General features: G+C 42.6%; 5 protein-coding genes across 6 annotated transcripts; 4 read left to right on the top strand and 1 right to left on the bottom strand.

Moving 5' to 3' along the window:
- The first annotated feature begins 294 nt into the window (after positions 1-294).
- LOC104444099 lies at positions 295-1,554 on the top strand. Of its 2 annotated transcripts, XM_039304309.1 has the most exons (2): positions 295-1,041; positions 1,099-1,554. In XM_039304309.1, the coding sequence occupies exons 1-2, from the start codon at positions 394-396 to the stop codon at positions 1,225-1,227; spliced, it is 777 nt and encodes a 258-aa protein (XP_039160243.1). In that variant the 5' UTR covers positions 295-393; the 3' UTR covers positions 1,228-1,554. The 2 variants fall into 2 exon arrangements, with proteins under 2 accessions (XP_039160243.1, XP_010056001.2); XM_010057699.3 differs by having other exon boundaries at positions 295-1,554.
- A 349-nt stretch (positions 1,555-1,903) lies between these two features.
- LOC104444097 lies at positions 1,904-6,034 on the bottom strand. The gene is made up of 5 exons (XM_039305329.1): positions 6,015-6,034; positions 4,331-4,471; positions 3,447-3,921; positions 2,424-2,781; positions 1,904-2,327 (listed from the first exon to the last, which is right to left on the bottom strand). The coding sequence occupies exons 1-5, from the start codon at positions 6,032-6,034 to the stop codon at positions 2,125-2,127; spliced, it is 1,197 nt and encodes a 398-aa protein (XP_039161263.1). The 3' UTR covers positions 1,904-2,124.
- Positions 6,035-7,022: 988 nt separating this feature from the next.
- LOC104444096 (mavicyanin) lies at positions 7,023-7,978 on the top strand. Its single transcript, XM_010057697.3, has 2 exons — positions 7,023-7,282; positions 7,398-7,978. The coding sequence occupies exons 1-2, from the start codon at positions 7,090-7,092 to the stop codon at positions 7,805-7,807; spliced, it is 603 nt and encodes a 200-aa protein (XP_010055999.1). The 5' UTR covers positions 7,023-7,089; the 3' UTR covers positions 7,808-7,978.
- A 2,397-nt stretch (positions 7,979-10,375) lies between these two features.
- Positions 10,376-11,986, top strand: LOC104444095 (protein yippee-like At4g27745). Its single transcript, XM_039304056.1, has 4 exons — positions 10,376-10,453; positions 10,484-10,580; positions 10,677-10,810; positions 11,413-11,986. Exons 3-4 carry the CDS (start codon positions 10,718-10,720, stop codon positions 11,635-11,637), a joined length of 318 nt encoding a protein of 105 aa, XP_039159990.1. The 5' UTR covers positions 10,376-10,453; positions 10,484-10,580; positions 10,677-10,717; the 3' UTR covers positions 11,638-11,986.
- Positions 11,987-14,458: 2,472 nt separating this feature from the next.
- LOC104444094 (ORM1-like protein 3) lies at positions 14,459-18,850 on the top strand. Its single transcript, XM_010057695.3, has 3 exons — positions 14,459-14,933; positions 16,479-16,627; positions 18,395-18,850. Exons 1-3 carry the CDS (start codon positions 14,757-14,759, stop codon positions 18,531-18,533), a joined length of 465 nt encoding a protein of 154 aa, XP_010055997.1. The 5' UTR covers positions 14,459-14,756; the 3' UTR covers positions 18,534-18,850.
- Positions 18,851-27,323: the final 8,473 nt, after the last annotated feature.

Raw genomic sequence — 27,323 nt, 5'->3', positions numbered from 1 at the left:
GACGTGACAAGAACAGAAAAAAAAACAAAGGAGTTTTGCTCTCAATAAAATAAGACAAAGAAAGAGACAAAATCCAAGTTCGCCCCCTCCAAAACCGTGTGCCTGCCCACCCCCGATTTTCCCATTCATACACTCCTCCCCCTCCGCCCCCGTCTCCGCCGCCACTCCCCACCATATCATAAGACTTCTTCTTTTTATTTATTTTTATTTTCTATTTTTTTGGTCCATAGATATTATAAGACTTTTTTTTTTTTTTTAGCAAAATAGATATTATAAGACTTCAAAACGCACTTTTCCCATCTCCAATTCTCAAATCCAAAACAATCTTCTTCTTCTTCTTCTTCTTCTTCTTCAATCTTCAGTAATCAACATAGCCGTTTTGCTCAAACTACAATGTGCCGGTCGACGGACTTCCCCCACCTCCGCCCCTCCCCCGCCGGCGACCGCCTCGACCTCAAGGCCTTCTACGTCCGCTTCTCGGCCCACCGGCCCGCGCCCGAGCCCGAGCCCGGACCCGGCCCGTTCCCCGACTCCCTCACCCTCCTCTACCTCCCCGGCGCCGCCGGGCGCCCCCTCGAGATCGACGGCGCCAAGGTCCGGCCCGACCACCCCGCCTTCCTCACCCTCCACCGCGTCGTTGCCCCCAGCCGCGGCGGCGGCGGCGACGTCGTATACGGCTCCCGGGACCGCGTCCGGGCCGCGCCGGGACTCCGGTTCGAGGTGTACCTGGGCGGGGAGAAGGCTCTGCGGGGGAGCTTCCGGCGGGACGAGGAGCGGGATTGGCGGCTGGAGTGCGCGTGCGCGCTGGAGCGGGAGGTCCTGGCCGGCGCCGGGTGGGTGTCGGAGGTCTGCGCGGCGGCGGAGGGGGGGCGCGTGGCGATGAGCGAGAGGGTGGAGATGGTGGCGAGGAAGAGGAGGGGCAGGAAGGGCGGCAGGGGGTTTTACGGGCTGGAGGAGATTCCGGAGGAGAGCGAGACGGAGAGCGAATCCGACGGCGACATGGGCGGCGGCGGCGCCTGCTGCTGCTGCGGCGACGGCGAGGGGGAGTGCGGATCGGACGGCCGGGACGATGACGATATGGAGTGGCCGGACGGCGAGGATTGGGAGGTGAACACGGAGGGAGTGAGGTGGGCGGTCGACGTCGGGATATGGGTGGCGTGCCTCGGCGTCGGCTACTTGGTGTCCAAGGCTTCCGCCAAGAGCCTCCGGCGCCGGAGATTCCTCTGATGATAAAGATTGGAACTTTGGAGGGAGAATTTTGATTTCTAACTTTAATTTTTTTTTTAACCTCAATATTCCATGTAAATAGATCTGATACCACCACCCTCTTCAATTTCCTCATCTTGCAATGCAAATTTTGATGTGGGAAAGTCTCAATTTTGGGCAAAGCTCCATTTCTTGTATCGATTAGCTAGAACGAGAGAGACGATGAAAGTCACATTGCAGATCGACTTTGACTTGTCTTACTCCAGGACATCAATGGAGCTTTCTACTATCTAAGGATCATGGAAATGGACCCGACTGAACTAGTGCCGGTCTGGGTTTTAATGTAAACTCGCGCCTTTTCGCTTTAATCCGCCCGACCAGTTTTCAAGACTAAAAACTACCCAAACCGAGCCAGCGATGGCCTCGAGAAATCCGGACATTGGGCATTGAATAATGTTCACATGATCAGCTGATAAAATATATGTACAACGGTTCTAGCCTGAGCGTGTTCTTGATTCTGGCCTTTCAATGGGAAAAGGACTCAGATGCAAACTCGCGCCTTTTCAATTTAATCAGCCCGACCGGTTTTCGAGACTAGACTAACCGAACTGACGGGATGATGGCACCGAGAAATCGCAGACACTGGACATTGAAGAATGTTGTATGATCAGCTTATAAAACATATGTACAGCGGTTCTAACCTGAACCTGTTCTTGATTCTGGGCTTTCTACGGGAAAAGGAATCAGAACCCGCATCTGGGTTCTAATGCAAAGTTGCTCCTTTTCGCTTTGATCAGCTTGACCAGTTTTTGAGACTACACTCCCCAAACCGAACCGGGTGATGGCAGCGAGGAATCGTAGCAATTGGACATTGAATAATGTTGTATGATCAGCTTATAAAACATATGTACACCGGTTCTAATCTGAACCTGTTCTTGGTTCTGGGCTTTCTATAGGAAAAGGACTCAAAACCCGCATCTTGAAGCAGAAATCTAGGCTTACTGCTGCGAAAACAAATATGAGCAGGCCTTCGGCTATGTACACCGCCCCAGAAAAGGCATGCGACAGGAAACTTTCCAAATTCAGTTCCAGAGGCGGGCCTGCACCCAGGTAAGCAAGACCTGCGCCGCAAATTCATAATAGTAAACATTCAGCGCTAAATCTTTACATAACAATTGAGAAATCCTTTCCTCAGTCCGTGAGCTCAAAGCACGTACCTCTGACGAACCCAAAAGCCGCGGATGTTCCTGTCTTGAGCTGAATGTTGTCCAAGTCTCTTCTGACTGCGTAGCGGAAGGTGATTCCAAATAGCGCACAGCTGATGAAGTTGATCCCCAAGGGGAGTATCAGCTGGGACACTGCAGTGACCTGAGTGAGCGAAAGCGGTAAACCCGCGAGGGTACCTACCAGTGCCGATACAGAAGCTACTTTAACAGACTCCAATCTCTCTTCTTCTCGATTAATTTGTGTACCATCTTGTTCTTCATCCCGAGCTTTTGCAGTTTGGGAGAGCGAGCGCTCAGCTTCTTCGACCAAGGCCCTTGCTTCCGACAGCTCCCTCTGGGATTCTGCAATCTTCAACATGTGCAACAACGATTTCCTCATGAGAGACAGCGACGATGATCAAAGACCGAAGTCATGTCATAATCAGGAGCAAAAGTTCTGCCGACAAGAAATATGACCAAGACACAACTCGGCTCTAGCGCTTATCAGATTTGAAAATGAAGACTCGATCAACTCATGTTCCATCGAGCTTGATAAAGTCAAGCTCGAGTCGGAGTGCATAACTATTAAATGCGCTCGAGCCTCATAAGCTCCGACTCAAGCTTGAACTCGAATTTCCAGCTCGAGCATCAAAAACACAATAAAAAGAACAGAAATTACAGCGATTCTAACGTTACTTGACGATCAAATTCGTCAAAGTTTGATACTTGACCGCTCGAACTCGGATAAAACTCGAGACAAGCTCACATCAAGTGAGCTCAAATCGACCAGAAGGAGCTTGCACGCAGCTCAATCAATCCACCTCCTAAAATATCATCTCTCCCTCCACCGAAACTAATCATTTCCACTCTCAAGCCTACGAATCGCTCATGCCAGTCTCACCACGCATTTTCCCCCAAAATTTCAAATTTAAACAGAAAGCTGGTTCCATCCCAAATCTCCCAACGTTCCGATACACAATGCAGAATTTCTTCAAAAGGGTAAAATTTCAACGTTCCACAGATGATAGAAAGCACCTCAGAAGCTCTGCTCTCGAGCTGCTCGACGTAATTCCTCATCGCCCGAGCCTCGGCCTCTTGCCTCTCGATCTCCGCGAGCTCCCTCCTGGCCTTGTCCACCCTCCGCGACGCTCTCTCCAGCCCGTCGAGCAAGCCCTTGTTCTCCTCCCTGCTCAGGAGCTCCTCCACCCGCGCGTCCACCATCCCCGACAGCGCGCCCTTCAGGTCGCCGCCCTGCTCGTCCTCGGAGGCGCTGCATCTCGCGACCGAGGGTCGAGGCGCCCGCCGGACGTGCGGGCGGCGTCCGTGGAGGGCCGTCCCGAGAGCGGCTCTGCTGCGGCTGCGCGGGGACGAGGGGCGGCGGCGCGACTCGGGGAGGCGGCCGGGAGGGCGAGGGATCGCAGGAGGAGCTGCGCTTCCATTGGAGCTTTTGCTTATCCTCTCCTCGGCTCCTCGAATTGGCGGCTTGACAACTGAGCTTTTTCCTTTTTGCCTTTTTTTTTTTTTTCCACCATTAATGATTTTTAGGGACGTCAATAATTCAATCTATCAACTACTATTATTATTGTTATTATTTGGGTTGAGTCGATTTTGATCCGTTGAATTAAAAAACAAAAAAAATCCTGAAATGTGTGTTTCGTGAGATCGAATGCTTTGATAACATATTTACAAACCTTTCTTAAGAAAAAGACTCTCATAAATAAGTAAAAAAATTTAATAAAACTATTTGCGAATTGTTTAAATGAAAAAATATGGATAAGGTTGTGACTTTTTTGAGGAAAAATATTTTGTATGTAGTAGAACCTAACCGTTAGACCTAGATATGTCCTTAAACTATCCCGTTCATCGGAGTCAACCCCAAACGTAAAATTGGGTAATGATAAACCGCCGAAGCTTGTAACCAAACTTGATAACCCCCGAGCTTGATCTTCGCGATGAGGCCGCTTGGCATGCTCGCCAACATGGGAGTAGGGACCCGCTGGGTCACCCGCCCGCGACGCAGAACATCATCTGAACTAGGGAGAGTCCAAAGATGGTAGCCCCTGTAACCTCCGAAAGACTTTAATCAGAATCGGAGATAAAGGTAGCTCCCATGCCTCGATAAATATAGCGGCTGGGGAACTCCCCGTAAGATAGACTTGAGCAGGTCCTTAAACTGCTCCCCTAGTAATGACGGGAACCCTTGGGGAGTCTTCCCCTGGTGGGGTTCCAGTTGAACCAAGCAGGGTTGCCTTGCCCTTGCAGGGGGAGAGAGAGAGAGAGAGAGAAATAATTAAGTCACGTGAATCCCTCAATAACTTTTGATACAAATTTAACTTAATCGCTAAATTATATGAAAATGTTTAATATTATCCTTCTATAAATTCAAGTTTAGGGATTATGTTAAATATTTTCATATAATTCTAGAATTGAATTGAATGTGTACAAAAAATCCATGTACCAAATTACACATTGGACTAAGGTTTAAAAATCACATTGCACATTATATCAAAGTTTATGAAATATTTATATAATTTTAGTAAAATGAGTACATGCACTTGTTAAGAGATCATCGAACTCATTTTTACTAATACATCATAGGCAATAGAAGTGACCAGCGTAGCTATATTTTTAAGTGTTGGTCCCACGTCTCCTACAGAATGTTGGATTGATTAATGCATAACTTCCTATATAAATTCAACTTAATCCCTTTATCTTATTTCTTCATCCGCCATCCCATCTCATATCACCCCACCCCATCTTTGGGCTTCCCTAGGGTCAATAGGAAGAGAAAATATTAGATACCCTAAAAGTGCCACGTCATTTCTCCTATGAACCATTCACACGTCAATACATAAAGAAGAGAACATCACTTTTAGTAATTATTGTGATTTTTCTTTTTTCTTTTTTTATTATCACAACACCTGTCAACTAAAATAAACTTTTGAACTTAAGTAAGTCTTTAAACAGTATCGTCTAAACTCTAAAGTGTAAAATTCAATGATATTCCATTTTAAATGGGGAAGAAAAATATAAACTTGGGAATATGGGAGGCTATAGGGGGGGAGATAGACTTTCCCTATTTTCTTCAGAGAAAATTATCATTAGGTAGATAGATATAATAAACTCCCATGCCTAAGGGTGAGATGGTGAAAGTCACAATGGTTTCCGTCGGGTCGACTTGTATGAAGTATAATATTTTTAACTTATTTGTCAGGTCGGTAACCTCGTTAAAAGATAAGATTGGGACCCAAATGCAATCAAAAACATGAAATGGCACATGAACTCGGCAGAAGATTGGACGTTAAAAAACCTTTACTCGAGCCAATAATGGCATTCCCAATCTTTCATGAACTGTCAATGGATGAGAATTGGATTGGAGGCCCTTTCCCTTCATTCTCTCGTCACATCATACTGCTCATGGACTCCCCCAAAACCCCCCACGTGACAACACTGCGTGAAAAGGAGACAAGACAGGCTTCGCCGTCCCCTCTTGCCATCTCCACACGATGTTTTCCTGCCGTCGATCCTCGATTTATAGAATAAAATGCGTTGTATTCTTGGCTATATATATTATATGGTTTGCCGATGGAGAATATGACTGACCCAACTGGACCATGTGCCATTATTGGTCTTCTTGCTGGATTCCCTTTTTTGCCATTTGACCCTATGACTCATTTATAGAGATGAAACATTGTCTAGGCTTTGCCTACGATGGTTATGCTCAGTCGCCATCAGCAAAAGAGATTTTCCCAGTTACCGTTATTGACAGTCTCCTTTTATCTTTCCGAAAGATCGTCTAATGTTTCACTTCATCTTACGCTAATATTACAAGAATTTCGGCTAGCAGGCCGAGCGTCACCACCAAAAGATTGATTATGGGCCGGACGAGTGATCCGAAATTATCGGTCAACGAAGTCGATGCTACACTTTTCCCTACCGACTGAAGTAGAATTGCAGGCTGATTTCTAATTTTCTCTTCCCGCTCGCAAGGCATGTCTAGAAAATAAGTTTGGGAGCACTTTCGAGCTGTCAGAGAGTCCTTTTTGGGGCTTCCTTTGGTGCGCTTCTGGAGCCTTCTTCACTGAAAGAATAGACAAAGTAGTCGAGCATTTTTTCCACGGTAAGGCGCCGAATTTTAACTAATAAATAAATTTAAAGAAAATATCTCAAATCGATATATTATAATAAATTTATTTCAAATTAATTTTATTGACTGTTAATAATTTCAAATTGATACACTCATCACAAACTAATTTTTTTTATCATTGAAGACTTCTAAACTGATAAATTTGCTCTCCGTTAATTTTCTATTAAATTAATCACATGAAAAACTTCAAATTAATATATTTGTGATAAATAAAGGTAAAACCCAAAATCGGTACACCTATTGATTGTTATATGTCATCCAACTTAACTCGGAGTATAAAGATGCTCATGGATGCCAAGATGGTAATATGGATAAATTCGTTACATGTGTACTTTTCGTGATGATAATCATAAATTTAACCATGAGTCCATGAGAGGGCCAATATGGTAAATCCAGCCGAAATGGCTCTCTTCGTCTGTGCCAAGCTGGACTTCACTGAACGAACCAATAAAAGATTTTGCCCCCCTGCCCAAGGCTTCCAGCCTCCCTCCACCCCTGAAGTTCCGAGAAGCAGAGCAAAGACAGGGGAAAATGGCCATTCTCGGAAGACCAGCGAGATCCCATCTCCTCCTTGCCCTCCAGCTCCTGATCTCCGCCGCGCCGGCCTTCTGCCACCAGTACAAGGTCGGCGACCTGCACGCCTGGGGAATCCCCGCCGTGTCCAACTCCCAGGTCTACGCCAACTGGTCCAAGTCCCACTCCTTCAAGCTCGGCGACTCCCTCCGTAAGCTCCTCGATTACCCTTTTCGAAACTTAGCCGGTAGAGATTAGTCGCGTCGAAAAGTTTGAAATTTACGTGTCCTCTCTGCGTTCCCTTCCTTCCCCCCCGGAAATGGCAGTGTTCCTGTACCCGCCCAGCCAGGACTCGGTGGTCCAGGTCACGCGGGGAGCGTTCGACGCCTGCAACGTCACGGATCCGATCCTGCACATGGACGACGGCAACTCCCTCTTCAACGTCACCTCCCCCGGCGTGTTCTACTTCACCAGCGGGTCCCCGGGCCACTGCGAGAAGAAGCAGAAGCTCCAGATCTCCGTGCTCAACGCGAACGGCTCCGCCGACGCCCCGTCGTCCGCCGACGGCCCCAGCGCGCTGGCCGACATCTCCCCGTCCTACTCCAACGTGTTCGGGTCGATCCCGGCCGGGCAGTCCTCCTCCTCAGCGCCCGCGGCGCCGCGCCGTCCGCAGGGCGTTCCGGCGATCGCGGCGGCGATGGCCGTCGGCCTCCTCGCGTGCGCCGGTTTCATGTGAGGAGCAGAAATTCGGCGAACAACACGGTTGAGCATTATTGATTGAGCATTTTACATTCGGCTATTTTTACTTATTCGAGAATTTCTGCATATAGTAAATTTAAATTTTTGGCAAACCGTTGTAATTCTTTGCGTCGGAGCTCGAGAGAATAAACATTTTAAATATTTTGAATTGGACCCACTTTATTGTATTTACTTTCTTTTTAGAAATCCGAGAGAAAGAAAAAATGAAAATTCTTTCGCAGATTTCTAAAAAGAAGAACAAGAATTACGGAACATAGATTTAGATTTAGATTACCAATGGGTGGTCCCAGAAATCCTGCGTGATGTTGCTGGATGCCTTATTGCAATTTTCAAGGTTTAAAAGCTGCTTTAATTAATTAATTAATTAAGTAGAATCAATTAATATATTTTTTTTGCCAGCTAGAATTGCGCGTCGGTGGCGACGACAGTACCACGCCTCGTTGTTCCTCAATGGGCGCCAAGATCTATACCGAAAGTTCTAATCACTAGGATCCAATCACAAAATCATGCCAAGATCCAAATGGCATTTTTCTCAGATATGAAGCACGAGCTTACCCAATTGTTTTCACCAAAGAGATTGATGAAATAACTTTTGAAACGTGGACGGGTTGATATATAAATCAATATAAATTGTAAAGAGTATATTGACAGCAATTTTAAAAAGACAAATGATGGGAATAGTCGTCGTCATCTCTAAGAGGAAAGTAAAGGAAATAATAAATTTGTAGTAGATGTTGGATTCGGTAACTAAGTGGAGATCTTTTTCGAAAAGTATATATAGAGTACTTATAGCTCAATATTGACGATTACACAAAAGATTATTGAACTTAAATTTATGAATGATTTCCTAATCATATATGCATTTACAGGGAAAAATGACCCAAAAAGCCATTCAATTTTAATCTAATATGTAATGTAGTTTTCTAAACTTTTAATTTGTCCAATAGTTTTTGAACTTTCAATATATATTTAATACAGTCCTTAAGCTACATGAAAATGTTCAATGTAATCTATGGTATTAAATTAATGAAAGGATTACATTAAACATTCGAATGTAATTTATGAATTGTATTAAATATGTAACAAGAGTTCTTAAAATATATTGAAATAATTAAAAGTTCGAGGATCACATTGCACATTAGGTTAAAGTTCAAGAATCACATTGAACAAATTAAAAGTTCATGAATCGTATTATATATTAAGCTAAATTTAATGGATTATTTGTGTTATTATCCCAATTTGTAAGAAATTATCAGTTACTTTGCACATTCTTTCTCATTTGCCAAACCAATCTTTTTCATTTACGGACTTTTGTTCCAACACCCAACTGTTTCTTGTCGAAACCTCTATCGACTAAACTGACATTCTTATCGACCCACTACACTATATAGACTAATTGTTCGGATGTGGTGTTCTTGTACCTCTAAAAACTTTTGTCGATGACCGTTGACAGCAATGCGCGGTCAATTTTTTCGTTTTTCTTTTTTAATAGTGGGACACTAACATAATTTAGCTAAACAACAGCAACAATCTTGTTTGACGAGACATCGAGCATTCAGAAAAGACTTTGTTTTAACCCGACATTATCTTACTCAAAATGATGGATTAATTTTAATCCAAATTCAGATAATCTGTTTGGACTTTTGTAGAGTTGAGGGGATATAAATTCGTTTTATTTATTTGGACAGTAGAAAAAAATAAATTTTGAAGGATGATCAGGGATAGGCGATTCCAAAGTCGTTTCGGATTTTACCTAGAACTCAAAACCTACTATACATACCTTCAAACTTGAATTGACCATGTTAATCAGCTCCAGGATTTACTTGAGAAATAGTCTTGTTTTTTTTTCCTTTTTTTCCCTTCTTAGTGGATGCAATAATAAAAATCATCATTTATCAATAATGAGAATCCATTAAAAATGAACATGTAAATAAAAATAAGTAAAAAAAGAATTTGAAACACATAACACAAAACCTTAATTAAACTAAAATAATTATTGAAAAAACCTTACCATTTATAATTTGAACCTGTAAACTCTGTTTACGGATGATAATATCCTCATTAGGATACTTCATATCTAAATAAATAAATAAATTACAATATTAAAAAGGAACATTCATTAATTACAAAGTTACAACGTATAATCCCAAGTTCCCGCTCTTGATTCGGTTCTTACCTAGACACCAAGAACCAAACTGTATATCATCAATTGTGAACCGAATCGGTGATCATGAAAACTTGGAACTGGATCGGTTCTCATGACCTGTCCGGTCCGTCCGATTCCCGGTCCTACTCCGAACCTTTGCTCACTCCCATAATATGTCCGACATGGGTGATTTCCGTAAATTCCGCCGAAGCTTGAGGACCCCAGTCGTCCAGCGGCCCCAGAAGCAACTCGGGCCGTCTTCTAATCAGTGAGTCCGCCGAGTTCCCGACCCCCTGGCGCGCAGGCGCTTCTCCTCCCCTCTTCAGCTCAGCTCTCCGCTGCTCCGATTGCAGAGAAATCCACGCGATCGATCGGATCGAGCTCGCCGCTCGGTAAATCCTTCCGGCACCGGCAGCAAGGAGCGCGAATTCCGAAGCCCTCCGATCCTTCGCGTCTCCCGCCCACCCGCGAATCTACCCGTCGCCGTCGCCGTCGCCGTCGCCGTCGCCGTCGCCGTCCTCCGTTCTTCGATTGCTCGCCTCGGCGGCGCCGGCGCCGCTGACCGAGTCGACCCCGGGAGCACGAGCCGAGCCGTCGGAGGAAGGTAGGGGGTTTACCTGATGCTGATTTTGAGTTCGTGATTTTGCTCTGGTCTCTGAGCCGAGAATGTAGAGAGCTTAGGGGTTTCTCTGATCTTTAGGGGGGAGGTGCGCGAGGTGGGTCTGGTCGCTCGCGGCGGCAATGGCGAAGGTGATCGGTCCGAGGCTGTACAGTTGCTGCCATTGCCGGAACCACGTGGCGCTTCACGACGATGTCATTTCCAAGAGTTTTCAGGTAGTGCTAATTTTCCTCTTGAATAACTGATCAGTTACTCTGCATTGCGCTTGCTCTGGTTGTGCGTTGGTCTGTGATGTATCAAGGGCCCTCGGATGGAAATCGGAATAACTAATTAACTTCACAATGTAAGAGTCAAGGAGCGGCCGGCGCATGAATTAGGATTGAGGGGTGCGGGGAGGGCAGAGCGAGCGGAAGATTGCATGGGGTCTCAGTTCAAGTGGGGTGAAACAAAGGTTTTTTTTTGATAAAAAATTTCGAAAGATTACACCGCACTTAGGATGATTTGAGAGAGGTATTAGATGTTTTAAGTTACTGTGAAGTTTTAAGTACTAGACATGCTGGTGGGTTGGAGTCAAAATACAATGTATCGAGAAAATTCAGAGAAAAGCAATGAATTCCAAAGCCAGAAATCATTTGGCTTCGTTGTTTATAAGAGGGTATGACATAATCTTGATGAAGTTGGCTAGAACAGAGTGTAGAAAGTAGAATTCGCATGAAAGGAAACCGAAGCTTTATTGAATGTTGTCACCATGCTGCAACTAGGAGTGTGATGAAGTAGGGAGTAGAGTTCAATAAATTTGTTACTATGTTCGTGTCAGGGAAGACATGGTCGAGCATTTTTGTTCTCCCGCGCAATGAACATTAAGGTCGGACCTAAAGAGGACAGGCAGCTCATGACCGGCCTTCACACGGTGGCTGATGTGCACTGCTCTGATTGCCACGAGATTCTGGGGTGGAAGTATGAAAGGGCATATGAAGAAACTCAAAAGTACAAGGAAGGGAAGTTCATTCTCGAGAAATCAAGAATAGTGATGGAGAACTGATAGTCCATCTTGTGTTCATAGTCATGGATATGGTTGGTCTCTGGTATGCTTCAGTAGCTCAGGTGATGCAGATGTTCTCAACCGGAAATAGTCCACCATTTCTCTTTGAACTATTCTTGTGTTTTTGCATGGTGTTTGTAGCTCTGACAATTCGACTGTGTTAATAAATCCTGTGTACAGATTTGCCAGTCATTCTTGTGCTTTGTATCTGTTGAACAACATTGTACATTTTGTGAAGGATTGTCTATGTGCATTTCAATGCATTGGTCGGTATGTACAGATGGACCTCCTTGATAAATGCAGAAAGAGGCTTAACATGGCCTCTATGCGGAGTGTGGTATTTCCTGACTTTGCAGTCTGTTCTTATGGCAGCAGAAGTTTAGCTTTGAATCTTTTCGTGATGACCAATTATGTTTGTGATTTAAAACAGATTCTCAATGATTGTTCATTCTTGTGAGGATTCCCGATTTGCTCACAGGTCTTGTTGCCTGAATGATGAAAGAAGTGCTGAAGATGTTTGACATTGTTATTTATGCGGTTTGCAACTGGTGAAATACGAGGTGGATTGAGCTACTTCTTTGTATGTGGCGTTGTGCTGCATAATACAAGCCAAAGAAAGTCGAGCTAGGGGCTGACAAAGCAAATTCTGAAGGAGCTTATCGAAGTGCCTTGAATACAAAACTAGAAGCAGATGGATGTGATCAATGGGCTTCTCACAGCTCGTTCTTCCACCGATCCACGCATAATTGCCGTCTTCTCAGCGGCTCGCTCCATCCTTGTTTTCCTGATTCATGAGATTGGACTCGGGTGCTCTGTTCCGTGCTCGCCCTCTGGTTTCGAGTCTCGAATCTGGTTACGGTGATTAGTATCCCATTGTTTTGGAGAAAGCTGTAAATTCAATTTCACCCTCTTGCACGCTCCAAGAACCCGTGTGAAGCTGACTCCCTCGTGCTTGAAAACGTTCATCGAGGGGTCCCTTCATGTGAATGATTCCTGCTCTCCATATTCAAGTGGGGCATCGAATATAAAAGGACGGCGGTTGGTGGGTGGCGTTGAGGGGCGCTGTTGGCGGTGGCGGTGGCGGTGGCAGCATCGTGTTGGTGGGCTGGTTGCCAATCGGAATATCGGATGGTTGATAGTGATTTTCTTATTAGCCTTTAGGTAGGCGTTGATTACTTAGCAGTCTTCCATAATTGTGGAAAGCAACAGCGTGGATTTCGTGTGGATGGCATAAAAGGCAGATAATTTGGATTTTAAAATGCGGATAAAACCTTTGATGACAAGTTTCGCAACATAAATTTTAATTTTGGGTAATGAAACAAGGCGATTTTCTAGATTGCTCTTGCTACATGACCCTTCTTCTCTTTTTTGGTAACTGCTATACGAATTTATTAGAACGAACCAATTCCTCTCTACCGTGCCATTATGCGCCCAGATATGCAATTGCCATTATGCGCCCAGATATGCAATTCAACTTTTGGAGATCGTCCGGGTTATATTCCACACCGTAACACGACAAAGGCCTTCGAAAAAGAGTTTACTTATTGAGTTGCTTATCAAAAACTTAGATTATGATTTTCATATGCCCGTAATTATACATGTCTAAAAGGTTTTGGGTCCTTTTGGCATTAAGCGAAAAGTTTTTCCCTTCTTTTTTCTCCTCGCAAGTCAACATTTATTTGGTGCAAGACCCGTCAAGATATGCGAATATAAACCTCTATATAAGTGACTTTTCCTTTAAAAAAAAAAAGAGTGACTTTTCCTTAATTTTATTAAATCTCAAAATACGTTCTCCGTGTTTGCGTTTAAAAGAAAAGGTCAAAGATGATGTATATTTCAACAGACAATGCCCAGAATCTAAGGAGCATAAATCATTTCAAATCCTTCCATGATGTCACTTGATCCGCTTGTTGAATATTTGAATCAGCACACATTAAAAGATACAAACATCCGATCGCATTTTAGAAAATGATTACGTGCTCTTGGCTCTCCTCCTCTTTTTTGCATCGTGGGGCGGCAGAAGTGACAAAAGGTCGTCCAGCAGGTACACAAGCAAAGCAATATCCTGAAATTTGTATTTTAGGAGGGTCCGGAAAATGAAATTTGAAAAAGAAGCGCATCTAAGATAAAATCACAAAGCAATATCCTAAAAATTTATCGATCACAAAGCGATATCCTAATGTATCGAATCTATAATTTACACGGAAACGACCTTTTGCTCAATTGCTTAACTCAAATTTATAGTCTTGAAATTACAAAAGATAGACGCAACCACCGGCCACTCCGACCACTCGCCGTGGTGGTTCCGCTGGATAAGGCCCTGTTGATCTTCGAAACTAAGCATAAGCGCTTGGTGCCTTAACCGCTTGCATGGGGTGGTGGTTTCCTCGTGCGGTTCTAGGGTTTGTCTGCCAACAGCCAACTGTACGGTTTCTCTAAATCACTAAAAAAAAAAAGATTACACAAATGTATCCCAATATTATAAAAGCAATTCCAATTAAATAATCTCTAGGGGGAACTAGACAAGATCAAATCAACTTTATATACTTCTTTTTCATTTTCTTTAAAAAAATTAGTATGATATGAACTAAACACCATCTCGTATGTTATAGCACAATGATTCTCTACTCATCATCATTTTCATTGATATCTTAAGATTTGTTACTCTCTCATGCTTTTCTAATTTGCTTTGTCGCAATTTAATCCAATTAATTAATTAAAAAGAAAACCGTTTTAAACTAATTATAAAAATATATTAAATTAAATTAAGTTAAATATAAACCTAGCGAAAATTCTCTCTTTATTTAGCCACACGGAAGATACTTTTCCCCCGGGTTTCGTCCATCTCTATCTCCCCACCTATGCCCGGTCTCCTCCGCTGACCATTGCCCCCCTCCCTTCTTCCTCACGAATCTCACCCGTCCTCTCCAAAATTCGCGATTCTCCTCGATCGATTCCGGCAGCTCCCCGCCGATCGCGAATCCTCCGCCGCCGCCGCCCCCGCCCCCGCCCCGCCGCTGCCTGGAGTTCCTTCTGTCTGCAATCCGCGGTAAGCTTGGATCGATTTCCGGGGAATCGGATCGGATTGAAAGGAGGCGTAAGCGCGAGCGAGGTAGAGAATGTACGTGAAGGCTGTGCCTCCGACGGATCTGAACCGGAACACGGAGTGGTTCACGTACCCCGGGGTGTGGACGACGTACATCCTCATCCTGTTCATCTCGTGGCTGATCGTCCTCTCCCTCTTCAACTGCTCCCCCGGGATGGCCTGGACCATCGTCAATCTCTCCCACTTCCTCGTACGTCTCCCTGTCTCCGCCCCTCTTGTTTTTTTTTAAGGTCGTTTCCGGTTCTGGAGGTGCGAGAAGTTCCGGCGTCGTGTCGATCGAGGTTGGGGATCGGTCGATCACCTGTCTCCGTCGTTGTGCGGTGACCTGGTGCGTTCAGGTTTTCGGGGTTCTGCCTGTTGAGTCGCTGCTTTGGGGGATTAGGTGGTGCTGAGTGTTTGGAGGAATCGAGCGTGTGTGGGTTTTGGAATGGATTAGTTTGGGCGTCCCGGGCTCATTGATTGTGGCGTTAGGAGCTGAAGGAAAGTGGGTCGATTAGGAATTCATCAGCTTGTTTCTTTTCAGGATAGTTCCCCCTCTCAAAAGCAAGAAAAAGAGTGTTGTGGTGGGCTTTAGATGGGTTGATCTCATTTTTATGTGGGTATTGCATTTGCCCTATGTCACGGTTGTGAGTTCCAAGAATTGGGATTTTTCCATGTTTCTGGTGTTTCCTTGTAAGTAGGTAGATGATCACAGCCAGGAATCTGGGGTGTGTCCTATTGGATGTTGGGAGCATTGGCTAGCATTAGGGTCTGTCTAGGCTGTAGATTGTCATTTCGTTGAGAATCGTGATAACCTACCTTCAAGTGGTGGAGAAGGGCAGGTAAGTATCTGATATATTTTGTCTTGAGTACGAAAGAGATTTTACCTTTCTATTCTGTCGAGCAGAAATTTCAGCATGAGTGTCTGGTGAATAGCGCCATGAATATATGGTTAACATCTATTTCTCCAGCTTCATGCTGATTATTCGCCATAATGTCCTAGAACTATCAGTGTTGAAACACTTATCTTGTATAATTTGAAGGGACTATTTTATGGTTGTATGCTAATAGGTTGTACTCCATGCATCAGTACCATTTTTGTTGAAGTTTCTCAGTCTTGAACTTCATCATTTTTATCGAAGTATTGCTGATTAATGGCCATGGTTATGTGTGCAAATGTTAGATATGTTGCAAATTTTGTGCCTCTATATGTTGGCAATCAGATTCATGATCTTAAAAGTCATGATCCATCTTGAATTTTTGGTCAGGGAGTGCCTGTGATTTTAATTTTATGAGTTACTTTTGGCATTTTTCTGTGATCTTCTTTCTCTTCTTTAGCCTTACTTCAGCTGACCTTACATTAAGCCACAAGGGCATTGGGCCGTACTGTCCAGCAAAATGTAACTCAGCATTTACTGCCTCTGGCTAAAATACTTGTTATTGAAGATATTTCACTACATTGGTCTGGTCACTGTGGCTTCTAGACATGGGATGTTATTTTTCAGGAATGAGTAAAATTTATTGATTGGTGAAGAGATCAATAACTTAGGAATTTCTTTGTACCTCAAGTGATTATTACTTATAGGGAGTACCTGTTCTGCAGAAGTGTCTTTTTCATATCTTTATTTTTGGATAGAGGTACATTAGAGTTTCTTCATCTGCTGTGGTTTTTTTTTTAATCTTTCTTCTGCAATTATAATATCCCTTTTGTCATTTGAGTTACTGAATGTATGGTGATTGTTACGTCTTTCCTCAGGTAACTTATCATTTCTTTCATTGGAAGAAGGGCACGCCATTTTCTGATGACCAGGGAATTTACAATGCTTTGACTTGGTGGGAACAGATAGACAGCGGCAAGCAACTCACTCGAAATAGGAAGTTTTTGACTGTCGTTCCTGTGGTGCTGTAAGTGATTTGCATGTCATTTTAAGCCTTTTTGCCTGCTTATTAGGCTACTTCTGTAACATAGTTGTGTCTATTGTACCCGTAGGGACATGTCGTGCACCGTTTCTTGTTTATGAAGTTGGTAGAAATCCTCTAAAACACATTTTTCCCTATCCTAATTTAAGTTAGAAACTTGTTGCATATTGTGTCTGGATTGATGGTTAAGTAGAAAATACGTCCAAGGATGTGTTGAACTGATGCATTTGAAATTACTTGTTCGGGGGTTGGCCTAGTGGGCACCCTTCTCACTTGGGAAGGGGGAGGTGGGGAGTTTGATGCTTCACCTTCTTGGGGTGCTGGGGTGGGGACGCGTAAGTAAGGGAGCAGGGTTTTGCAACCTGCACACAGCACATAGTGCATACACACAATGGCTTTATAATAGATATAGGATGGGATAGGAACAGGCTAAAAAAAAAAACAAAAAATAGATATTGCTTCTCTGGGAATTGGACCTCTGACCTTCAGTTTTCTATTTATTCCTTGTCTACTCTTGCCCTGTGCAGCTCACGTGGTTCCTGACAATTTGTGGCAAAATTTGCAAATTTTGAAAAAATGGTGAAATCAGCCTCTGTTGGTTTGCGAGTACAATGTGACCACTCTTTGCCTATATTCTGCCCTCTGTGAAAAGGAAACAAAGAAGGAATGACCCCACCCCACCCCGACCCAGAAAGGCATAAACTTCAGTTTGTTTATGGCCTAGTTCAGGGACTCTTTTACATAGTTCTTTGTGGAGTTCATCCTAAATAGCCCTTTGGTGGTGTGGTGGAAGTTTTTAACCCGTGTTATGTTGTCCTCACCACTAGTTTTGTTGTTTTCGTACCTTTGGACATCCAATGGTCATAAATCCCAGATCCGAGTTCCAATTTGCATATGGTCGATCATACTCATATCTATGTCTGCTCTGCACGCTCTAGTATATCGTTGACTGCATCATGTTTAGATATGTGTAATCGAAAGAAAAATTGCACGGCTGTGTATATATAGTTTACTGCATCATATCTATAGCCCTTTGGTGGTGTGGTGGAAGTTTTTAACCCGTGTTATGTTGTCCTCACCACTAGTTCTGTTGTTTTCGTACCTTTGGACATCCAATGGTCATAAATCCCAGATCTGAGTTCCAATTTGCATATGGTCAATCATACTCATATCTATGTCTGCTCTGCACGCTCTAGTATATCGTTGACTGCATCATGTTTAGATATGTGTAATTGAAAGAAAAATTGCACAGCTGTGTATATATAGTTTACTGCATCATATCTATAGCCCTTTGGTGGTGTGGTGGAAGTTTTTAACCCGTGTTATGTTGTCCTCACCACTAGTTTTGTTGTTTTCGTACCTTTGGACATACAATGGTCATAAATCCCAGATCTGAGTTCCAATTTGCATATGGTCGATCATACTCATATCTATGTCTGCTCTGCATGCTCTAGTATATCGTTGACTGCATCATATTTAGATATGTGTAATCGAAAGAAAAATTGCACGGCTGTGTATATATAGTTTACTTATTGTGCATCTTATTTGGTAGCAGTAGAGGATATAAAATGTTTCACACTAAGCTAGGAGCCTGGGGGGCATAAAAGCATCTTAAACCTTGGTAATTTATTCATTGTTGCACATAATGTCTTCTATAAAATCTGCTATCTTAGATACAATTAACCTCACGATTTAGAGTCACTTATGCTGTTTTTAGTCGCAAGAAGTCATAGCCCCGTTTCATTCTGGCAGGTATCTCATAGCCTCACACACAACAGACTATAAGAACCCGATGCTCTTCCTCAACACATTGGCAGTATTTGTATTGGTGGTAGCAAAGTTTCCCAATATGCACAAGGTACGCATATTTGGAATAAATGCTGATCACTAACTGGAGGCTTCCAAGGTGGATTATTTTGGGATGTATGAGCCAATGGTGACGTTTCTGTGCTGTGTCAGAGCTGAGAACTGGAAGATGTATTTTTTTCCCTTTGCTTTTAAGGATTTAATGTACGATGCTCCTAGTTACACATCAAACAGAAAAAGTATATTCTTATTAGCCCGGGTCCCTAGGATGAATGTCTTCTTTCTGTTAAACACAGATATCGGGTGAAGCTTACTGCTTTGCTATTTTGCTCCCCTATCTTGGGGATATTTTTATCTTCATATAGCTTAATGATGATTTTTGCTTTATGATTTACTTGTCAATGCTATGTGCTACTATTATTTGGAGGCGAGGAAGGTTATGATGTACTTGCTGTTAATGGGTGGCCAAATATATCTATCCCAGTATTAGTGAGGGGAAGATGAAGAAATTTTTCTAATTGCACTGATTGAAAAACTATACCGTTGGCTCACATCAGGTCCATGAATGGTCTGCTGTACGTGCATCCTGTGCATCCTATCATGGTGGGAGTCATCTAGCTATTGCAGGGTTCATTTATGTGGGGTGGTTGTAATGTAATTAACTGCAGTGTATACCCCTCAAGTTTTGGAGTGTCTACCTGCCGATACCAAAACTTGAAGCCCATGCCACGGTCATCGTTGATCCTGACTTTGCTTGATACTGAGACTGTTGGTCCAGGTGAGTTGCATGTACTGAAGTATATATTTAGAGAATGACACGGATGTGGATTAGTAAAGACTATAAGTTGCCTAGCAGGAGGGCTTTTACCTCCCTCTCCTACCTTCACTGGCATGGGTGGTTATTATATCGGCCTACCAATTTCTCAAACAACTTCCGAAGAAGTTGCAGTGGAGTTTGCCTTCCCCACACGAGAAAACTTCTTAATTCTTGGTTCTATCTTTATCTTCTCTGTCCTCGAGTTATTTGTCCCAAAGTTCAGATGAAACAGTTTAAGGATATCCTGAGATCTGTCTATGCTGAAGTATAGATTTAGAGAATGACATGGATGTGGATTAGTAAAGACTTTGGGCTGCTTCCAATTAGGAATAGTGACCCACCTCTGAAGCCAAACCTGTCCCACGATTTTATGGTGTTGTCCTTAGGATGTCCCTTTTCTTCCACCCATTTTACTCGCCGTTGCAACGGTTGGCTCGCCGAGCGTGTGCGCGTTCCTTGCTCTGAACGCGAGATTGGCAGCAAAGAGAAAGCACAGGAATCGGATTCGACTTTTCACTCATTCCCAGCGAAAGCTTTCTTTGATGAAACTAATTAGGGGTACATGTTAAATCTAGAACTCTCGTCACAAATCACAGGCTCTCGCCCTTTCACACTCATAGAGGCTTCTCGCCTCGACATGCACTTCCATCACAAAGCTGCGACTTCTACCTTTTAACTTCATCACTTGGAACCCCCCACTTTCTGCGGCATTGCGGCATTGCGACATTCATACTATGAGCCGATGCCTCGTGAAGTTGCTACTTAATTTTCGATGGCGCCTTGTTACGTGCGACTCGCTGTAAGTGGTCCACCTAAAATTTAAAGCAAGGCGATGGCTTACTCAGGTGTGTTTGGCCATTTTGTCAGGTTCAGTAAGCTCCCACCTGAAGTCGGAACACACAAGTTACAACCTCCGTTCTCAAGTATTTGTGTGCGAACACTCTCCTGAGACTTGTACTGGACAAACGGTTTTACCGGTGCCCCATCACGTCCTCTATTTCTACAGAAGAATAAGAGGTCTGGTAGCGCATTGAACATGACCAATGCTATCTACCCTTAAACTGTGGAGGACTGGTGTGTTTAGAACCTGCATTTCCAATAAGCTTTGGACACCTAAAGGTCTTTTGGTCAAATATTAGGTGTTTCGGAAAGATTTTAGAAACCCCATTTTAGGCTTTCGGCTTTGGTTTCGCCCTTGTTTCTGCCCTTGCTTCTATTGTTCATCTTCTTTGTTGAGGTGGACGTTTGGATTGTGCAGGGCTGCGGAGGGCAGGCAATGGACTAGAGAGAGGCCGGTGACGGTCACGGCAACCAAGCAAATTTGGGTTGCCGAAGGTCGTGCGACCTCGCGGCGACTAGGTTTGGTCAAGCTGGCGCCGGAGGTTGTGCGACCCAGATTTGGTCTCTGGGAGGTCATGCGACCTCAATCTGGTTGCCGCGAGGTTGAGCGACCTCCGTGAAGGGCTGCCGAGGGTTGCCCGACCCCAGGCGGCCCTCGTTGGTCTTCTTCGGGGGTTACTTGAGGCCGCTGACGGCCGCTTGCCTCGCCGGCCAACTATTTTATTTTTATATTTTTATATTTTATTTATTAATCACCAAAGTCCTTTGTAAATATAATATCTCCAAACACTATTTTACTCAAAAGTATTTCACTATGGACTTTCAAATTACAATTTACATTTTAGAAAACCCTTTTAACTTAAAAGTTTTTTGCATTTTTCCAAAAGTTTTTCTCAAAAGTCCAACCAAACGTACCTTAAATGATGCGGCATGATTTTATGGGTGTTTAGAAAAGCGAGTTCGAAATAGAAGATGATGAACGCATTTATATATGTAACGCAATCATATAACAGCACCAGTTAGCATGTCAATACTTGTTTTTAGGATATCTCACATCATTCGAACAACTTGATCACGCATGACACCCACACTTTGAGAGAGAGAGAGAGAATCTTTGGGTCATCGGATCAATCTCCCGTTTTGCGCAAGGATTGTTTCCGATCATCAGTGTCATGCTAAACGATTCGAGTTCTTTCCTAGTCGTTGGCTGACCCAGAAAGAACAAAAGAAACGAACAACGTCATTGGGCACTGTGTAACGAAACCCCGCGTCGTGGGTCGTATTTTGCTTTGCTTGCGGACAAAGTAAATCGACACATGCCCGTGTGGGGCTACACCCGATGGCGACGACACCGGACGTACAATTGGTCCTTCCCGCGGCTCCTTTATGTGCCGTAGTAGTACCCGATCGATGCCTCACAGTGCGTCGCGAGGCCGAACAGCGCCCCCCCCCCGTTGAAGGTCAGACCGAGCATCATTGAGAACCGAAACTTCAAACTTTAATCAGACCTCAGACCGTACTTTGATGGGGGTGGCCAGGTCAGTGGTTCTTGCGTCGTCGACTGCTACATTAAGGAATTTGTCCAACTTGGTAGAAGAATCCCTGTCTGTTCATAGGGCGTGCCGACCTAACGTACCTGTCAGAACACTGATATTTAAACATTTTTGGGAGGCAACCCTCCAACGTGACGGGGAAAAAAAAGGAAAAGGGTATCCTCCAATTTCGCCGGATAGATATCTTTTTGGGTCTTGCCTTTTTCTTGTTTCTTTTTGCTTGCCGGTTCTTATGATCGTCCCTCGGTATCTAGTATTTGAGCTTTTCCCATTAAAACCAAACTTATACTAATTGCTAGTGAAGCGCTACAAAAGCAGCTTGGCGAAATACTGATATCATAACATTTTGGGAATGTGACCTGATGAAATATTCCGTGTCACTTAATAACGGGATTTTATGCTTTTTGCATAGTCTCTCTCCATCTATAAACTTCAAATTTTACAGTTTGCATATTAGAGGAGGTTTTAAAAATTCCCACATCGCCTAAAAAATAAGGTTTGTATGATCTTTATATGCGTGATCTCCTCCACTAGACTCCAATTATAAGAATTAGGACATAAAAAGCCTAAATATAAGAAGACACTTGTTGCGTTCCTTTGAATTTACGGGGAGACACTCAGGCCTGATTCTAATTTTTTGTTTCCAGAATTAGTTTGGGATGAGAATCAAGAATAATCAAGAATAAAAAAAAAGTTGATTTTTGTTTCGAGAACAAAATTGAGAATCAAAACTCTTTTTCTTCTCTTTTCTTCTTCTTCATTGACCGCCATCCCGCGATCACTACTCACCACCGCTGACAAGCTAGGGCGAGGTCTAAAGAGCTCGTCGATGGCTAGGCGGGGCTCGCCCAGCTGCCGGCGAGGCCGAGCCAATAAGGGCCAGCGATCGGCCTGAAGAAGAATTAGAATAGGAGAAAAAAGAAAAAAAAAAGAAAAGAAAGAAAAGAAAAAAAAAGGAAAAAAGGAAAAAGAAGAAGAAAAGAAACAAAATGAGAAAATTATTTAAAAATTAAAATAAATTGATTTGGAATAGAATCAATGAACATGGTATCAAACACAATTCTATTCCAAAATCAGAAATTTTGTATAGTTACTAAACGCGTTCTTTTACTCATAATCAATTCCCGGGAACAGAATACAAATAATAATTTTTAATTAAAATTTGTTTCTAGGAACAAAATCGTTAACAAACACACCTTTATTGATTATACCTACTAGTAAAGAGATGTTTTCCATTGTCGATGCGTTGACTTTACATTATACAAGAAAGAAAGCATCGGTGAAACAACTAACTTTTGTTATTTGGACACACATGTTAGAGATGTCAATTGAAAATTAAAAGAGTACGCGATATTATTTGTACTACGTGATATTACTTGTACTAAGTGATACCTTGATGAGGGAATTGCTACTATCCCCAAAAAAACGTGGATAATTTTTCGACCATGCTTCATGGAAACAGCTCATGATCGTGCGATCGTATAAATCATTCATCTTTCAAACATGGGTACTATGAGCACCGATTACTCATGGAATCTTATCCTGAATTCAAAAGGACGTGCTCATTGGAATCTCTTTCTACTCTTTATGATTTTGGATCGTCTCGAATGGTTAGCTCAAAAAGAAATACCATTTACCTCTCATTGGCCAATGCCAATCTGTAGCGACAGGATTATCACATGCAATCTCAACATAACAGCATCTAATTTAATTACAGTAAAAAGATACCACTTAATCTTGATTTGGCGATTTGATTATAGGGTTTTTCCTCGTTTGCAGTGAAATTGTTCATGTCCCGATATCATTATCAGATAATGTATTCGAGATCCAGCTTAGAATTCTTTTTTAACATTTTGACCGGTGCTTTAGTGACTTCCAGTATAGTGCTGGCACCTTCAAATTTGCAGTGCCAAATCCCAATGCCGTGCAAGGGGTACTGTACACGTTCAAGAAGATTTTTAGTATGTTATGATTGGTGGTGAAAATCAACGCCCCAGCAGATGCTGAGGCGACATCTGCCAATTGAAATAAGCTAAAAAGGAGCAGGGCGTGGCGTGAGAAGTCAAGTTTCGTTGGGTTTGATCCTGATTTGGGGCTGACCTTCTCTGAATTCGAGCTGAGGTTCGTGATAAGTAACTTCGACCCGGGATGCATCGACGACTACTTCGACCAGACTAAGAAAATGGTAACCCCGATCGGCTTGAATTAAGGGCAGGGACGTGTTTGAATTTAATTGGTTTGCAAATGAAGGGACAGCTCTTGCAGAACATATGATTGCATTGGGAGTCGCCAAGATCAAGTGGATGAATAAAATTGTGGAAATGTGGAGCAGTTAGGAAAAGGTGTCGATAAGGACACCACAATGACCAACTTTCGTTGAAATGCTCAAAGTCATTATTAATTTTGCGAAAATCTTTAATCGGAGGACTTGTGAGTGGCTGTTCTGACGGAGAAGAATCAAACCAATTCTCTTATGAACGGCCAAGTAAACACGATTTAATTTGATTCTCGACTTAAATTGGCTTCATTGTTCAGAGCCACTATTCAAGTAGTTATAATCAATATTGATGGGACCGGAGGGTCTCTGTCCCTTCTATTATCTTTTTAGAAAACAAGATCCATAAAATATGTTGTTAACAATAGAGTATGCTTGCTACCTAATGTAAATTCTAGAGTCACTTGATTCTTTTCTTGTCTCTCCTGCTAAAAACACAACGTATTTTCCAAAAAAGGCTCATGCCCAAATGGGAGATTGTCTTTTCACACGATTGTGCTGTTGCCCCGATGTGAATTCTAGAATCACTTTATTTCCATTTCTATCTCCGGCTAAAAGCTAAAATGCAATGCACCTAAAAGGACCATCCTCGATTGGGGGGAATTGTCCCTACGATTGCAAAATCAAAGGGAGCACGTGAGAAGACAAATTCGACTTCCTAGCTTTGACATGCTTTGTTCCATTAGTGTCGTGCCACCTGTCCAAAAAACAGATCAAATCACTGATATTTTTGCTATTTCGACAAGTAATCAACTTAAACCAATATCGCGAGTTGGTATGAACGGACACTATCGACACGCAGTCCTCGCATTTTCATCAATTGTCTTTTCTATGCGTGGAAAATTACATCGTCAGCTAGACATGTGAGGACTAAACTTGCTAGTAAGTGGGTTTTTCATCCGCAGGTTCACATGTTGTTTAGCTACAAGATTGAAGTAGTGGGGTTGGTATGAAACTGTTCAATCCAAGGACTTCTTCTCTCATATGCTTGTTAATATTATACATTATCAACTATCTTGGAAAAAATTATCTAAAAAGTCATAAATTTATGGTAATTTTGTTAATTTAATCATAAACCTTTCAATTTTGCCAGTTGAATCCTAAATCATTTCATATTTTGCCTATTGAGTCAATCTAGTTAATTTTGATTGGAAATCACCGACATAAATAACTTCCATTTTACGTAACACAACCGACGTTGATATGGACAATATTAAATAAAATATTAATATTTTTAAATTTTTAAAATTTTATTTTCTTGTCTCTTCCTTCTTGTTTTCCTCCTTTCTCTACTTTTGTTTATTTTTATTTTATCTTTTTCCCTTTTTCCCTTTGCAAAGCCTTGTCAATGGTTGGCGGAGGCCGCTGCATTGGGTGAGGGACACTTGGGTTTGGGCCGGTGAGGGCAAGGTTTGCCTTTGCCTAGGCGGGTGCGTGTTGCCTAGGGAAAAGGGAAAAATAAAGAAGAAAAAAAAAAAGAAAGAAAGAGAAGAAAATAATTTTTTTTTGAAAAATATTATTAAAAATTATCCTCATTAGCGTTGGGCGTGTCATGTAAAATGGTGAACGTCCATGCTAGCGATTTCCATTCAAGATCGATCGAATAGACTTAATTAGCCAAATGAGAAAAAAATTATAACTCAATTAGCAAAGTCAAAAAGTTTAGAATCGAAGATGACAATAGATTTAGGGCTTTTTTAAACTGACTTTCCTAGTTGTCTCGAACCAAGCCAACCCCGCTCACTGCACGTCGCACTCCGATCCAAATCGACTGAAAACCAAATGATCACCATAATCCTTGGACCCATCGCCGGATGTGGGGGAGCCTGCCCTCAGCTGTTTGGAACCGCCACCACCACCACCACCACCATCACCTCGTGCTCTATCTACGAGTCGTGCATTTGTGTTCCGCACTCAACCTGGTTTTTTTGGCATCACGCAAGACGGTCGACTGCTGTGCCCTCTTTCGATTATAGTATCACATCTCCATCGCTTCAAAATTGGCCACCAACCACGTCCCGGCGACCAATCGAGATTGTCTGCGTATCGAGAAGGGCAGATGGAGATGATGATGAAGAAGAGGTGGGGAAGAGCAGGAGGACGGGGAGGGGGAGGAGGGGTAGTTGAGCTTGAGGCTACCTTCTTCCCATGGCGATTTCAACGTCTTCCCTTCATCGCCCATTGTCGTTTCCATTTCCTGACATTCACATGATTTTTTGCAGTCTTAACTAGCCGACATCTCCGGTTTTTTTTTCACCCCTAGCGTGTCAATCACTCGCGATAATTAAAAATAAAAAGAACACGGAAATTATATGATTAGTGAGTCGATATGTCAATAGACACCCAACTAGTTAATTAAGTTAATTATTGTCATATCGTACGTGTTTGTTAGTATAAGTATTTTTAAGTAATTATTGAAGATTGTAAAATAGAAAGTAAGCACGTAGCTATTTTTGAGATCTACAAGAGATTTCTTCTCGCGGTTTTATTAAAATAAGGCCTATTTGTTTACCATTAAGTGAAAGCATTAAAAAAGTGTTTTCCTACCTTTATGTCAAAATCAATGATTCATTTATTTCGTCAAAAAAATAAGTTATTTGAAAAATATTTTTCTAAAAATGATAATTTGTATCACTTGTAAAAATGAACGAACAAAATATAATTTCATTTTTCACGAAAATATTTAGATATAAATTTTTTTGATCATTAATTAATTATACATGATTTTGTACTCGCCTTACATGTATGTGGTCTCCCTCTGCCTATTGGCTCAAGTATTCAATTTGGAATTTTTGATATGATATCAGAATTACGATCATTTCATGGGACCGGATCCTTCTTTAATTATATTCATTTTTTTGCAAGATTATTTTTTGGAAAAAGCCCCTTTTTTTTTTTCTCGTCACCAAGATGAATATCTCATTGGAGATGCCTTTTCAAAAGGAAGACAACAAATTCTTTATCTATCGTTTTCCAAATGTGCACGTGGCACCGGTGCTTGTGCTTCATTTCCCCTCCTTTAAGGAAGAGATTCAATTATTTCCCCCCCGCGTTTACGGCCGCGAAAAGGTGAGGTAAATTCTGACCGCAATAATGCATTTTTTTTTTTTCCGGAAGGCCTTCCGTGTCCACTTGTCATTGTCCAAGGTCATGGGGAAAGGGGAAGGCTTGAAAACTCCATTTGCCTTCGTGGTTACGCAAATCCCACGAAAGACAAAGCTTTCTTTTTTTCAATAATCCGCATATAGATAATGATATCATGTCAACCCATCAACGTTGGATCTTGGAAACCTTGAGAAGCCAAAACGCTCTTGACCGGGGCATCCATTGAAAATTTGAAATCCATCGTTTTCCTCGCAATAGATAGAAGCAAAGATTAGAAGCTCTTAC

Source organism: Eucalyptus grandis, chromosome 11, assembly GCF_016545825.1.
Source record: "Eucalyptus grandis isolate ANBG69807.140 chromosome 11, ASM1654582v1, whole genome shotgun sequence".
NCBI classification, from domain to species: Eukaryota; Viridiplantae; Streptophyta; class Magnoliopsida; order Myrtales; family Myrtaceae; genus Eucalyptus; species Eucalyptus grandis.
The sequence above is the reverse complement of the archived record's forward strand: the minus strand, read 5'-3'. Positions and strand labels throughout refer to the sequence as shown.

What these genes read in the sequence shown, in the direction of transcription:
- LOC104444099 (XM_010057699.3), top strand. Translation starts at nt 394, where the DNA reads ATGTGCCGGTCGACGGACTTCCCCCACCTCCGCCCCTCCCCCGCCGGC.
- LOC104444097 (XM_039305329.1), bottom strand. Translation starts at nt 6,034, where the DNA reads ATGGCACATGGTCCAGTTGG. An exon ending in ATGGCACATGGTCCAGTTGG is followed by an intron (nt 4,472 to 6,014) that starts GTCAGTCATATT and finishes CGGAGGTTACAG; the next exon opens with GGGCTACCATCTTTGGACTC. An exon ending in CTCGGGGGTTATCAAGTTTG is followed by an intron (nt 3,922 to 4,330) that starts GTTACAAGCTTC and finishes AAAAAAAAAAAG; the next exon opens with GCAAAAAGGAAAAAGCTCAG.
- LOC104444096 (XM_010057697.3), top strand. Translation starts at nt 7,090, where the DNA reads ATGGCCATTCTCGGAAGACCAGCGAGATCCCATCTCCTCCTTGCCCTC. An exon ending in CAAGCTCGGCGACTCCCTCC is followed by an intron (nt 7,283 to 7,397) that starts GTAAGCTCCTCG and finishes CGGAAATGGCAG; the next exon opens with TGTTCCTGTACCCGCCCAGC.
- LOC104444095 (XM_039304056.1), top strand. Translation starts at nt 10,718, where the DNA reads ATGGCGAAGGTGATCGGTCCGAGGCTGTACAGTTGCTGCCATTGCCGG. An exon ending in TCATTTCCAAGAGTTTTCAG is followed by an intron (nt 10,811 to 11,412) that starts GTAGTGCTAATT and finishes TGTTCGTGTCAG; the next exon opens with GGAAGACATGGTCGAGCATT.
- LOC104444094 (XM_010057695.3), top strand. Translation starts at nt 14,757, where the DNA reads ATGTACGTGAAGGCTGTGCCTCCGACGGATCTGAACCGGAACACGGAG. An exon ending in TCAATCTCTCCCACTTCCTC is followed by an intron (nt 14,934 to 16,478) that starts GTACGTCTCCCT and finishes GTCTTTCCTCAG; the next exon opens with GTAACTTATCATTTCTTTCA. An exon ending in ACTGTCGTTCCTGTGGTGCT is followed by an intron (nt 16,628 to 18,394) that starts GTAAGTGATTTG and finishes TCATTCTGGCAG; the next exon opens with GTATCTCATAGCCTCACACA.